This window comes from Sorex araneus, chromosome X (assembly GCF_027595985.1).
Source record: "Sorex araneus isolate mSorAra2 chromosome X, mSorAra2.pri, whole genome shotgun sequence".
Classification (NCBI taxonomy): domain Eukaryota; kingdom Metazoa; phylum Chordata; class Mammalia; order Eulipotyphla; family Soricidae; genus Sorex; species Sorex araneus.
The window spans coordinates 23,857,077-23,871,260 of NC_073313.1; the positions used below are offsets into that span (position 1 = coordinate 23,857,077).

A 14,184-nucleotide genomic window follows, 5' to 3' on the forward strand; every position below is an offset into this window, starting at 1 on the left:
GCAACTTGGCTTGTGCCCACCCAAACAGCGACCATGGCAACTGCTTGCTCACATAATCCGAAATCACTGTCATGCCCCAGGCCTGACTCCACCATCTCAGGATGGACATTATCTGCCGAAAATTCTGGTATTTTGTGACTTAAATCTCCAAGCTTTCTTGGGGTTGGGAAAAGCTACCTCCCCCCCCACCTCCCTGTACTTCTGGAAGCCTTGGCAGTCACATCCACACCCCAAAGCTGCCACCCAATTGAAAAGTTACTCCAGCCTTACCATTGCGACAAAAATACCGAATGCCCTGAAAAAACAACATGACCTCTTAACATCTGTATTGTGAAACATAATGCACAAAAGGAAAAGGAGAGAGAGAGAGCAAGAAGGAAAGTGCCTCCCTTAGAGGGAGGCTGTGGGTGAGGGGGGGATGTTGGGGAATGGTGGTAGGGAAAAAGGGATATTGGTGATGAGAAATGTACACTAGTGGACAGATGGGTGCTGGATCATTGTATAACTGAAACCCAATTATGAACAGCTATGTTCATAACAGCTGTGTTCATAGCTGTGTCTATCTCATGGATATTCAATTAATTTTTTTAAAGTAATATGGAGCTCATGCCCAATTCAATCAGCTTAATTAATGGCTAAATAAATAGCAGTACTCCTACATTAGAAAAGAAATAGTAACTTGGAAAACCAAAATGTGTCAGCTGGGGAAGAAACTTTAAGTAATGCCCATAGTACCAGGCACAGAGTCCCAGGCCAGCTGCTAAGGGCAGCAGATGAGTGAGGGCTGCTGGAGATGGAGCAGATTGGTAGATTCTTCCCTTAGATCAGAATTACCAAAGGGTTCTCTAATCTTAGCTGAATTGTTCACGTCACCTTCCATGCAGCACAAGAGACCTCACTGTCGGCTGCCTGCCTCGAGTTTCTAATACAAAGCAGGCTTCCCATAGGCCCGAGACTCTGTCTGGACCAACAGCAAAGCTGTACCGGTCTCCCCCAACACCCACACACAACTTGTTCCTTTCAGTTTGAAAGTCTTGTGTGTGACTTCAATTAAGGACTAAGATTTTAAACTAGGAGGAAAATGATAAAACATAAAGTTAAAAGATGTAAAGTCAGCCCGCTTCAAATCTGACTGGGAGTTCAAGATACAAACTCATAGGGAGGGTGTAGGTTTCTTTAGCATACATCCTAGTTCTGTTCATGGAAAGGCCTGGAATTTATGATGAGGTACAATATACAAGTGTAATACCCAGATTTGGGTCTCTACTAAATATCTCTAAACACCACTAAAATGATTCCTTGGGGAAATGGCTGATTCCAGGCCTTGAGCAGGAAACCTATAGGAGGAGGCCTAGATATCTTGTTGCAGCAAAGACAGAAGAAATGTCAAAAGAGCTTATCACAGGAGCCACCTTAAAGCACCTTGGACCAAACATGGCAAACTTGAAGCACACAGAAGAACAATGGCTACATACACTAGGTGCACTTCCCATATTACATTCTACAAGTTCACAGCCTTTTTTTAAAAAGTGAAACAGAAAAACCAATTAATTAACTAATTAATAAATTCATCACTCAAAATGTCTAAGTAAAAGGCAAAAATCAAACACCGATCCTGACTTACATTGGCAGGATTGAGGGGGTATCTTGAGGGCCTCCCAAGTGGTGCTCAGGGCAACTGGTGATTCTTGGCCAACTGGACTGCACAGTTAAGGTTAGGGCTGAGGATACAGTACTTCTCAGGCTTTGTGGAGCTTGGAATAGCCCGGAAGTGTTTGTTTGGGAATTTACCAGAGTCAGGTGCTTGCAAAGTATACATCCTAATCTCCATTCTATCTTCCTGGCCCTAGATTCTAACTTATATTTAACAAATTTAATGGCCCTACTTAGGAAAAAGAAGTGCTTCTTTACAAAACTTTAAATAGAGGCCAGAGAGATAGAACAGCATTTAGGGTCCTTGCTGTGCACATGGCAAACTGCCTTCAATCCCTGACATCTCATATGGTCCCCTGCACCAAGCTAGAAGTAACACCTGTGTACAGAGACAGGAGTAAACCCTGAGCACAGCTGAGTATTTGTCCAAAAGCAAACAAACAAAAAACAACTGCAAATAAATGTGATGGATGGCAGAATTCTGTTTGTCTGTCTGTTTGGAATAACACAATTTAGGAATCATTTTGCACTCCCCAATTACAATAATTAAGCAATTGTCAGCATTGACATAACAAGTGCTAGAGAATGATGATGGGAAACTATTCTCAAGTGTACTATATAAACTCTCTGGACCCGACCATGCCCTGTAAATTATTGCTGATCCTGAGAGGAAAAATGGAACTAAACAATGGGAAGGTTACATGGTCACTAAAACTCATGCATCATTCTGGGAGACAACCTATACTCCCTAATAGCATGTAACATTGATTATAATATGAGACACATACATAGCATTACCCATATATATTCTTGCCTAATAGGTTGAACTTGAATCTAATCAAGTTTGCAGCTTCAGAAATTTATATGGTCAAAGAATCATCCCACAAAACCATCATGAGGGGGATGGAGTGATATACAGCAGGTAGCGGGCACTTTTCTTGCACATGGCTGACCTGGGTGTGATACCTGATGTCTCAAATGGACCCTCAAGCCCCACCAGGAATGATCCCGGAGTGCAGAGCCAGGAGTCCTGAGCACTGCTGGGTATGGCCCCAAAACAACATTGTGAGGAAACACGGAGGCAAATCTAGAAAATAGGACACTACAGAGAATAGCCTATATGGTATTTCAGCAGGTCAAGGGAATGAAGGAGGCAGTGTGTACACAACAATTCTGTACCAAATGTGACTTAAGAGACCACATTACCCTGTACATACATTAAAGGCTAATCAGACACGAACGGCTCCTCTGCTCCTGAACGTCCATGATCCTGGAGGCCCACCAACTAATTTCGGAACCCAGCGGCTTCTTGCAGAAATGCCTCTAGACTGTGAACTAAGCTATGGGTCCGTTCTGCCCCTGGAGAGGAAAGGTTTTTCTCTCTTGGCCTTTCTTTTCGGCAGTGGCGATGGCGTGGCAACCGCCATCTTTTAAAGCCCACTAAACAGAGGTATGAGCTTGCAGTGACATGACTTCTGGCAGAAATTTCTCTGGACTTAATTACTAAAATACCAGAAATCCAAAACTGTGACCTCATATGCTCTTTATCCTCAGCAATGGAAAACATATTATCAAATGATGCCTTCTTAGCAGGTCTGATTGTAAGGGGGAAATTCCAAATAATAATAGTGAGTTTTCTGTTGAAATATTGAATGTAATCAAAGTAAAGAGAGAGTAAAGTGAAAATCATCAGTCACACAGACGGGGGAGGGGACAGGAGGTATACTGGGGTTTTGGTGGTGGAACATATGCACTGGTGAAGGGATGGGTGTTTGATCATTGTATGACAGAGACTTAAACCTGAAAGCTGTGTAACTTTTCTCATGGTGATTTAATTAAAAATTAAATAAAGGCTAATCAATGATACACTTTTAATGAGTGAGAATGGAGCAATAGCACAGCAGGTGGGGTGTTTGCCTTGCACGTAGCTGACCCAGGTTCGATTCCTCTGTCCCTCTCAGAGAGCCCGACAAGCTACTGAGAGTATCTTGCCCCCATGAAAGAGCCTGGCAAGCTACCCATGGCGTATTTGATATGCCAAAAACAGTAACAACAAGTCTCACAATGGAGATGTGAGATGTTACTGGTGCCTGCTCGAAAAAATCGATGAACAATGGGACGACAGTGCTACAGTGCATATAGCCTATGAATTGTATCTCAACAAGGTTGATGAGATACAACAAATATATCCAAACTTAAGAGACATAGAAACGTAATGTGATATAGGGACCTTGTTGGGATTCTGACTTGAATTTAAAAGATATCTGGAAGCTAAGGATATAGCTCAGCAATTCCTTGCATGTGTCAAATGAGTTCAATCCTTAATATCACACATGAAAATATTTTTGTGCAAAACTCATATAAACTGAGTATATGAATATATTATGGACTCTATTATTTTGTTGTGCATGACAGTGGTACTATAATTCTTCAATAAAATGCACTAATTTTAAAGAAATAAGTCACTGTCACTGTCATCCCATTGCTCATCGATTTGTTTGAGTGGGCACCAGTAACGTCTCTCATTGAGAGACTTATTGTTACTGTTTTTGGCATATCCAATATGCACGGGTAGCTTGCCAGGCTCTGCTGCGCGGGCTTGATACTCTCGGTAGCTTGCCAGGCTTTTCAAGAGGGGCAGAGGAATCGAACTCGAGTCGGCCGCATGAAAGGAGAACGTCCAACTGCTGTGCTATTGCTCCAGCCCAAAGAAATGAGTATCTGAGCTAAGTATAAGGCTCTACCAGTTTGTGGACATGGACATGAAACATAGATATCTCAGGACCTTAGGAAACTTTACTTCCTGTTAAAAACAAAAAAGGAACTGACTTTCTGACCATATCTACAAGTGATACATCATATTTGGAGTTAATTTTAAGTGATTATAAATGTAAATATAAAAGCCACACGAAACAAATATTGAAAATATGCTAAACCATAAAGTCTGGGTAATGTAAATACGGAAATTTATAACAATCCTTTTCGGATTCATGTATGGTTTTATTTATTTTGGAGGCAGTACCAGGGCCACACACATCAAGGTAGATGAACTATTGCTGAGATATATTCCCAGCCCATATCTTTGAATTTTTTAAATAAAGGGGCAACGGTAAGGGGGCTTGAGCATCATTGGTGTAGAGGTATAGTATATGTATATACCTAATCAGAGAGTCAACAACACTGAAAGTATGAAACCCAAACTATAGCAACCAAACTTAAAATATGCCTGTCAAGGAGCCAAGATAGGGGTGGGAGGGAGCCTGGGAACATCAGGGGAGGTAAATTAATGCTGGTGGTGGGATTGGTGTTGGAACACTGCATCTCTGAAACTCTACTATGAACAACTTTGCAAACTGTGGTGTATTAATTCAAATGTTTTAAACAAGTGGCTTTTGCAAAACATAACACCCAAAGGGAGAGAGAGAGTAAGAGGGAATGTGCTTGCCACAGAGGCAGGGGGTGTAAAGGGGTGGGGGTGGTGGGAGAGATACTGGGAACATTGGTCGTGGAGAATGGGCACTGGCGGAGGGATGGGTACTCAATCATTGTATGACTGAAATGTAATCACACAAGTTTGTAAGTCTGTAATTGTATCTCACGGTGATTCATTGAAATAAAAAAGAAGGATAAAAAGATAAGATGTCTGCAAGTAGCACTGGAGTGTTCAAGCTTAAATTATTGTCTGAGAGCCACACCCACATCTCACCACCACTGTCACATAAGCTCATCAACTGTCCCTATTCCTGACACTCATTATTAAATCTCAAAAGAGATCAACAAGCCAAGAAAGTTTTTTGAATACATGAGTCCCAGCTGAGACCTCCAGAGCAGTCTCCAGAAGGGGAGTTCCTGCCCTGCCGAAACGCCGGCAGCCACACTCACACCCCAACAGCTGCCGCCATGCCTATGGCCGTACTCCACTGCCTCATGACTGAGCTCCACAGAGATGCCAAACTGCCGAAAATTTCAGGTATAACGTGGTTGTCTGGGCTGAAAAATCCAGGCCTTCTTGGAGCTGGGTGGGCGACCTCTTCACACCTCCCTGTACTTACAGAAGCAGTCACGCCCATGCCCCCCCCCACCACCATGTAAGCTCACTATCCAGTTAAATATTCTGGATTTTCTGGACATCTCCAAATTCTACAATACTAACATTCCAGTAGGAGCACATCGGAATGGGTGGGAATGTAAGGTAGATGCCAACTAAGCTCAACGAACAAAAACATTAACACAGAAGGATTAACTTGCAACAACAACAGCTTAGTAAACCCTCAGGAAGGGACTTAATATCCCCATGGTGAGATACAACAGTTTTCACAAATTTTCTTTCACTGAAGTTAGTTTTTGATCATTCCATTAGCCATTTAGTGGAAATAAGCATTACAAAATAAATTTTTGTGGGCCTGCTGTGGGGGCAGACTTAACAGGTGGGTGGGAAAATGGAAGCAATGGTAGAAGGAAGGTGACAGTGGTGATAGGATTGTTGTTGTTGTTGTTGGAATATTGAATGCCTATAACAAATAATCATGAACAATTTTGTAAACCACAGTGTTTAAATGAAGTGGGAAAATCATAAAAATAATTATCTGAATTATAATTACTATCTGAATTAATAAAGGTCAGAAAGAATTTTTATTCCTCTAAAAAAGAATTATAAGAGGACCAAGCAGATATCTCAAGGGTATGAAGCATATGTCTTCTTGAATAAGACCCTGAGTTTTATTCCTGGAAGTTGTTATATCCTCCCACCGATAGCACCACTGACATGAACCTCCCAGGCCCAGCACCAATGGGTCCAACACCTAAACATTAGCTATGGTACAACAAGGTCAAATAGCACCAAATCACCCTTGGGCTCCTGAGCATGGATGGAAAGGTTCCACCACCCAAAATAATTCATCTAAAATAGCAATTACCCTTTGTTGTCAGAATCACGAGCCACCATTACAAATGTTGCTTCCAAAACAGGCAAAAATTCTTTGTCATGAAACTAAAAGGAAAAAGAAAGTGCACATGTTAAAAGATCGTTCACTAAAAACCTACTATAAAATTAACCAAAGCTATTGTGCATGCTTTGAAAAAGGTTAATATTAGAAAAAGAAAAGTTCATTATTTTATTCCTGTGGTATAGAAAATCTAATCCAGGGCCTCATGCATGCTAAGAATGCACTTTACAAGAGCCACACCCCAAAGCACCATATGCTGAGATTCCTATGCTTATCCAGGCACAGAACAAAACTGTGGAATAACAGCCTGTGATAGAGCAGAGGAGACTCGCAAAGAGAGCGCATGTGAGAAGAGCTGGCAAGGGCACACACGATCATCTTTGGAGCTATGTACAAATGGCGGGGAGGGTCACAAGGGATTTCTACATTATCATCATATTTGAAAGGGGTACATGCCCCAGTTCTCAAGATCAGGAGCCTGACAGGAGATAGGCCCCAACAACATGGTGTTGCTCATGCCTCACAGTTCTGGGGTTCATGAGGATCATACCTGGTGGTGTTCACTGGCCTTGCAAGGCATGAACACCAACTCTGTATCATCTCCATGGTCTCTGCCTCATAACCACTTACTGCCCTGCAGAATGATCAAATCTGGTTGTTTGAGAACTCTGAGCATGTTCACAAAGACCGGCAGGTAGGAAGACCAGGATGATCTACTTCTGCTCACACAGCCATTGGCAACTGCAAGAAGCTTTAGTGTGCCAACTACCAGCACTTGTTTGAGTTTTCCCTGCTGAGCACATGACCACCCCAGAAAAGTAACAGGAAGACAAATTCTGTAATTAAGATCAATATCAATATTTACCATGCACAGGCTTTGAGATTCTAAGCTCTTTCTTTAAACACTACAGGCCAGTCCTGGTAGGATAGTGCTATCACAACCTGAGCATGTATTAGGGTCCCCCTTCAACAAACCTCCCCCTGAGTTCTTGTTCCTACTGGCTGCTCAGGCTCTTAGAACCTTCCCCTTTGGCTTTTTCCCAGCATCCTGACAAATCCCCCTGGAGCTGTATCTGAAGCCTGCAACAGTATACGCCAGATTCCTCTTCAGCTGTTTATCAAAAACTCTTCACATACCTGTACTCTAACCATAATGCCAACAATGCCCCTGAGGAAAAATGCAGCATGGTGCTCAGTATACTCCCATATACTCTATTATGATAAAGTATACTCTATTACAAACATTTGGTGGGACCTACCAAACAGAGCTGGGGAGAAGAATGGCTAGGGCCACTGTCAATGATAGCCAGTCCTGCTGTGCAGGCCAGATGGTTCATAGCAACACAGTGCTATTTGGGCCCAGAAATACTGGGAGCACCCAGGACCACACCTGTTGATGCTCAGTCAGGGGGAGTCATGCAGTGCTGAGAATCAAATTCAGGACCTTGTGCATATAACACATGCACACTAATCCTGGGAGCTGTCTCCTTAGGCCTGTAATTATTTATTTATGCGACTTCTACCCATGACACTGTGACCATCTATAGAACCAAGACAATTTTCCCATTAGCATACAAAATTAATTGAGTGTCAGTGAGCAAATAAGTCAGGTAAGAAATTAACACAGTTAGATGCAAATCCAAAAGTATAGGACGTCCTGAGTTTTGCTCACTACCATATAGCTAGTACAGAACAATGCGTGCTCGGTAAAAAACGGCTAAGAGAACATTAATGAACGGATGCCAGGAAGCAGGTCTAGGTGACTCACACCCGGATGCAGCTGTTGAAGAGCAGAGACTCCCTGGAAGAGAAAAGACGGGTTTGTATGCTGCTCCTTGCAGCCCAGGTGCTGGGAGAGAGGGTCAGAGAAAGACTGTTGAGGAAGGAGCTCTGGGGAAGCAACAGGTACCATGAGCTGGGAGGAAGGGGAAGAACTCAAGAAAGAACCTGGAAGCATAGATGGAATGTGGATACAGAGAGGCAGAACACAAGGGACTAGGGCAAAGGGAAAGCAGGAGGACTGACAACCTTCCATTCAGGAATGAGAGAGATCACTTCAGACAAAAGCCATTATCAACGTGGCCAATGAGAAATGTACAATTAAAACATTAAACGTTTATACTTGTCTGGCACTGGATTTCATTCCTTTCTCCCCATATTGGTTCCTGGGTTTTAACCTATATGCCCAATATTTAAATTGACAAGAATCCCAAGAAAGCAAGTCCAATATCAGGACCATGCAATTCTAAATGTGACAGGCTAGGAATCAACTGTGTAGATCCAAAAAGAATGTGGACAAATCACAGAAGCATGACCCAAAACAGCATTTTTGAAAAGTATTACTGTGACTGTGCCTGGCAACAACAGTAGCAAAAATGGGTCTCATTTCCCTAAGCCTGAAGGAGTCTCCAGCTGATTTGGGAAGAACCTGGTACTAAGCAGACGGCGCCCAAGTCAATGAGTGGGAAGGTGCCCCGCAAGCAGCTGGCCACAAAGGCGGCCCGCAAGAATGCACCAGCCATGGGTGGCGTGAAGAAGCCGTATGGCTACCAGCTCGACACCATGGTGCTGTGTGAGATCCACCACTACCAGAAGTCCACCAAGCTGCTTATCCACAAGCTACCATTCCAGCAGCTGGTGCACCCAAGATCACGCAGGCCTTCAAAACCGACCTGCGCTCCCAGAGCTCAGCCGTCAGGGCACTGCAGGGGCCGTGGGAGGCCTACCTGGTGGGGCTCTTCAAGAATACCAACTTTTGCACCATCCATGCCAAGCGCGTCACCATTATGCCCAAGGACATCCAGCTGGCATGCCATATCCACAGAGAGAGGGCATAAAGTTTACGATGCTAAAATCTCAGGGCTTGGACAAATGGAGATGCTACTGGTGCCCACTCGAGTAAATCGATGATTAATGGGATGACAGTGCTGCAGTGCTACAGTACATTACTGTGACTGAGGATGTGGTGCAACTACAGTGCAACTGCATTACATCTGCAAGGTCCGAGTCTAATCCCTACCACCACATGGTGCCCCGAGGATGGTGGGGTGACATGGATCCTCATGCATTTTGACAATGGCCCTGGTTGACCAAAAGCACAAAGATGGCTTCTGAGCCACCAAGCAATGCCAGGTGTGGCCCCCACCACAACGAAAACAAGTTTTACTTTCAGTTACAAGCAACATGGGAGTCCAAAGATAATAACTGAAGTTGCTATCCTATAATTGTTCCCCTCTTATAGACTGCTGCTGTAGACTTTTGCCAGAAGGTAAAAAGCTTCATAATTTTATAACAAAACAGTCTCTGAATAATTATTTACTGAAAAACCTAACGTAGGTCATTCTAAAACACATTTCCCAATAAAATTTGGAACAGACTCAGAATTATTTCATCTTTGTGCTATGATTTCCCTGAGCTATTTTTCTTGTCAAATTTCATCATTTAAAAAATAATGGCCATTCTAAGTTTTTTCATTAGAGCCGCTGTTCTGAATTGCTGTGAGACATCTAAGTGAATGTTAGGAGTCGAATGTGTCCCCCCAAAATTTGTTGAAGTCCTAAGCCTTGTGATCTGCAAACATAAGTACTTGGAAAGAGTGTCACTGCAGGCATGACCAGGGGGCAGGTGGTTCTACGAGAGTGTGGGGAGACCTGAAGTCAGCGTGACTGGTGTCCTCCTAAGAAAAGAAGAAGCAACACAAAGACACGGTCACATGAGGGAGGAAGCCATGTGAAAACACAGGGAGAGACTCAAGTGACAACATTGGGAGAGACTGAAGTGCTCCAACATCAAGTCAAGGAATGCCAAGGGCGGCCAGAAGATCACCAGGAGCTAGAATGGAAGAATCTTCTCCATGGCTTCCAAGGCATGGGGTCCTGCAAGACCTTGATCTTGGACTTCTTGTCATCAAACCATGGACAGCTCAGGGCTGCTGTTCCAGCGACCACCGTGCAGTTCTAACCACCAGTAGCCCAAAGGAACCGTAAGTGACCAATCCCCTATCCCATTCATACCTAACATAGTTCACCTTTTTGTGAAAGTCTCTTAGGCAAAACCAGAGACAAGTACCTTAGTATGGAGATATATATATTGAATATTGAACTCAATATTCAATATTCAATATCCAGTATTCAATATGCCAAAAACACTAACAAGTCTCACAATGGAGACGTTACTGGTGCCCACTCGAGCAAATCGATGAGCAATGGGATGACAGTGAATATATATATATATTCAAAACATAAACACCAAATAAAGGAGTTGCCCTGAAGGAGTTTATCAATAATCTCATATCGATGAGATGGGTTTCATTTTGGTGCACACATTTGGGTCACACACGGGATTTTCTGGGCTCATGCAGCGACACCAGGATTGAACTCATGACCGTGCAGTTACCTGAGGGCTGCTGAAGTGATTGATTCAGCTCCAGGCCCTTTTCCACCAGAAATTCCAAAGAGCAGAGCTGTCAGGATGGCCCCAGAGCCTTTGGGCGGCACCACATTTATCTGGCACTCCCTTTAAACCAGTGAGCCAACTTCCTGGCCCCACATGAATTTTTCCATGGCACTTCTACAAGCAGAGGGCTATATGCTGTCTACAGTAGGCAGGTAATTATATTGCTCCTTCACTGTGAACAAGCTGGGTATATACCTGACAAATGGTGACGGTGGCATATACTCACCTGAAACATCCGCATCTTCACTTCCATGGATGTCTTACCGACCCAACTAACATGGCCAGTAAGCTTGATGTCCTGTTCTGGGCTTAAGCTTTTCTTACGCATATCTGCCAGAACAAAAAATGAAACTGCATCTAAACAATCCCAAAATCATTCTGCGCTCAAAGTGCACAACCTTATTTACATTTATGGCACACTCCATATATAACTGTCTTGAAAAATGTACTTTGCCATACAAAAGAAATGCACCTATATCTTGAAGAAAGGCAGTCAAGACAAAGAAAATATAAATATGAAAATATGCAAACTCACACAATGAATATTATAATTTTTGGTAAAGAGTATCAAATATGTTATACATTCATATATACACAAAAATTACCATAAGAAAAATATTTTTTTCTAATTTCAATTATAAATTGCAAATATTAAGAATTTAAAACATGCATAAAAAATAATATTGACTGAAGGTAGTGATGTAGCTTAGCTTTAAAGTACTTTGCTTCTTGTTTGTAACCCTGGATTAGATTCCCAACATTGGAAAATAAATAATGACATTGCTTACCAATTTTGTCCACCAGGGCTGTAACTATTGATAAAGGAGACATCTTCGCTGCTTCAATTTTGGTATGCGTGTAGCAAACAAGAACTATAGGAAAACAGAAGAAATAAATATTATTTTTATTTCCTAAAATGTTTCTTATACTGAAAATGTATTCCCTAAAAACCATAGAAAGTTGTAACTCCTGTTTTGAAAATCCAATTCTACCTGTAATGCATTTCAATCATTATTTATCCTAGGAAAACTGATTTCTACACATGGAAGTCATTTTACATCATTCTTTTTATCACTATCCACTATTTCAGACTTGAACAGAAAACCAAACCCACAAGCTCGGGTCCCTAAGGGGCTTGTCACGACTCCACAGAGACTCAGTGCCTAAATCAGAAAAAGACCCCCATCCACTTGTGATTGCCTCAAACCTCTTCAGAAAAGAGAAGCAAATCACAAGAAAAAAATCAGCTAGCTGTTTCCTACCTCACTCTCCTAACCTCACTCTCCTAATCCTAATCATGGAGAAATTACTGTATTCAAAGTTAGGCCTCCTTTCCCCAAAAACCTCAGCTCCCACTTCCATATTTTCAGACTTTCTATGTGCAAAATATAGTTCTTTGTTTTTGTTGGTTTTGGTTTTGGGGTCACACTCATTATTGCTCAGGGATCATTCCTGGCTCTGTGCTCACGAGTCACTCGTGGCAGTGCTCAGAGGACCATATGGGGTGCAAAGGCTCAGTTCCATGGAAGGCAAGCAGCCTACCTACAGTACTATCACTTTGGCCCTAGCTCTCATTTTTTGTTACATGGACTTACTTAAGTCGTTGTACTTCTGTGTTTAGTGGCCTCACTGCTTCCCCCACAGTCCTGTTTTATCTGTACCATCTGCACTCAGGACAGGGAAATGCACACAAAATATCTGCTGAATGAAAATAGATCCTCTATTCACACACCTGCTGAAGGACAGACTGCAGTTGGAAAAAGATAAGAGCAATACGATCCATTCAAAGCCTATCTGGTACACAGGGGTCATATCAGTCTGACTGATGGCAATATGAGTCGATATGGAGACCCAAGGGTAGATTTAACAGGATCAGAATAAACTCAGGTTCTAGCTGCCATGAATTAAGTGTTGCCCCATTCACTGAAAAAGAGAACACTTCGGTGACTAAAAGATGGGATTTTTTTTCACCATGGCACATTGTGCAAATGAAGATGTCCACTAGCATGACAAAAACTGGCCTTCAGGTCAGAATCGCACATGAGGAACTAGTAGTTTCCTAATAAACTTCCTAAGTAAGACAGAGACTGATGGCAACTGATACAGTGGGAGTAGATGCAAGGACTACTAACAACCCAAGGGGCAGAAACCCAAGGGTGAACTGAGCTGTTTGGGATGAAGAAGAAAGAGCAATTTACAAATAAGACCAAAAGGAGCAGTCAGAGAGGCAGGAGGAAATGGTGCCCAAGGCCAAGGGTGTGCACTACAAAACCACCAGCTGCAAAGGGTTAGGCCCCCTGAGGTCAGCGTTTCGCTGAGAAGCACCCTTAAGTCTGGTGGTGAGGAAGCCGGTGGGGAGCTTGGCAAGTGCCTTTTCAGCGGCATAAAGGAGAAGCCAGGACATAGCAGGAAAGTGCCAGGCCAGGTCCAGGGACAATGAAAGCAAATCAGTTTGTCCAGTTCTTTCCAGAATTGCAGATTGGAAGTGAGAGAGAAAAACAGTTTGAGAATAAAAGACAATGTGATTTTACCCACAGCTGAGTTTAAGAAAAAACAGCCATGACTATAAGTTGAAGGGAAACAAGTTGAGAGAAGAGTTGAGAAATGAAAGAGAAGGCATAGATGGTAAGACAAACTCTTGAAGAAGCAGAAAGAACAGAACCAAGTCACAGAAGTATTGGTGGGGGGGGTAATGGAGCAGTGGCAAGGAGCTTGTAATTAAGGGACACCTAAGCAAACCAACGTCTAGTGAGTGTGTGTAAGCATGCAATCTTTTTAACAACTGTACTGAGGCAACACGAGTCCTAACAGCATTATTATCAATAGTCTAGGCATAAATGTCACCGAAGCACACCCACACCAAACGGCCAATATCCCGCCACCACTGCCCCTTGGCCCCTTCTCATCCATCCCACCCTGCTTACCACACCCCTCTCAATTTGGCAGTCCCTGTTGTTTGCAGAATCTCAGGATTTTTCTTCACTGGCCACCTATGCCTTTGCATTGTTTCTTGATATATAATTTTCTTTAAAGATCATTCTACTTTAACCATGTTTATTTAATCTGGAGGGAAAGTTGAAGGGTATGGGCCCAAACAATGTGTTTAGAGAGCATTTTGAACCCTTTCCCA

The 14,184-nt window shown here is 42.8% G+C and overlaps 1 protein-coding gene and 1 pseudogene across 1 annotated transcript in view; one reads left to right on the forward strand and one right to left on the reverse strand.

Moving 5' to 3' along the window:
• LOC101537123 (acyl-coenzyme A thioesterase 9, mitochondrial) overlaps positions 1-14,184 on the reverse strand; it is a 39,407-nt gene that overhangs the window by 14,982 nt on the left and 10,241 nt on the right. Inside the window, exons 7-9 of the mRNA XM_004612279.3 lie at positions 11,843-11,926; positions 11,281-11,384; positions 6,570-6,643 (exon numbers count right to left, since the gene is read on the reverse strand). Coding sequence (XP_004612336.2) covers positions 6,570-6,643; positions 11,281-11,384; positions 11,843-11,926 — 262 coding nt within the window. The remainder of the gene's footprint in view (positions 1-6,569; positions 6,644-11,280; positions 11,385-11,842; positions 11,927-14,184) is intronic.
• Positions 7,274-9,436, forward strand: LOC105943143 (histone H3-like; annotated as a pseudogene).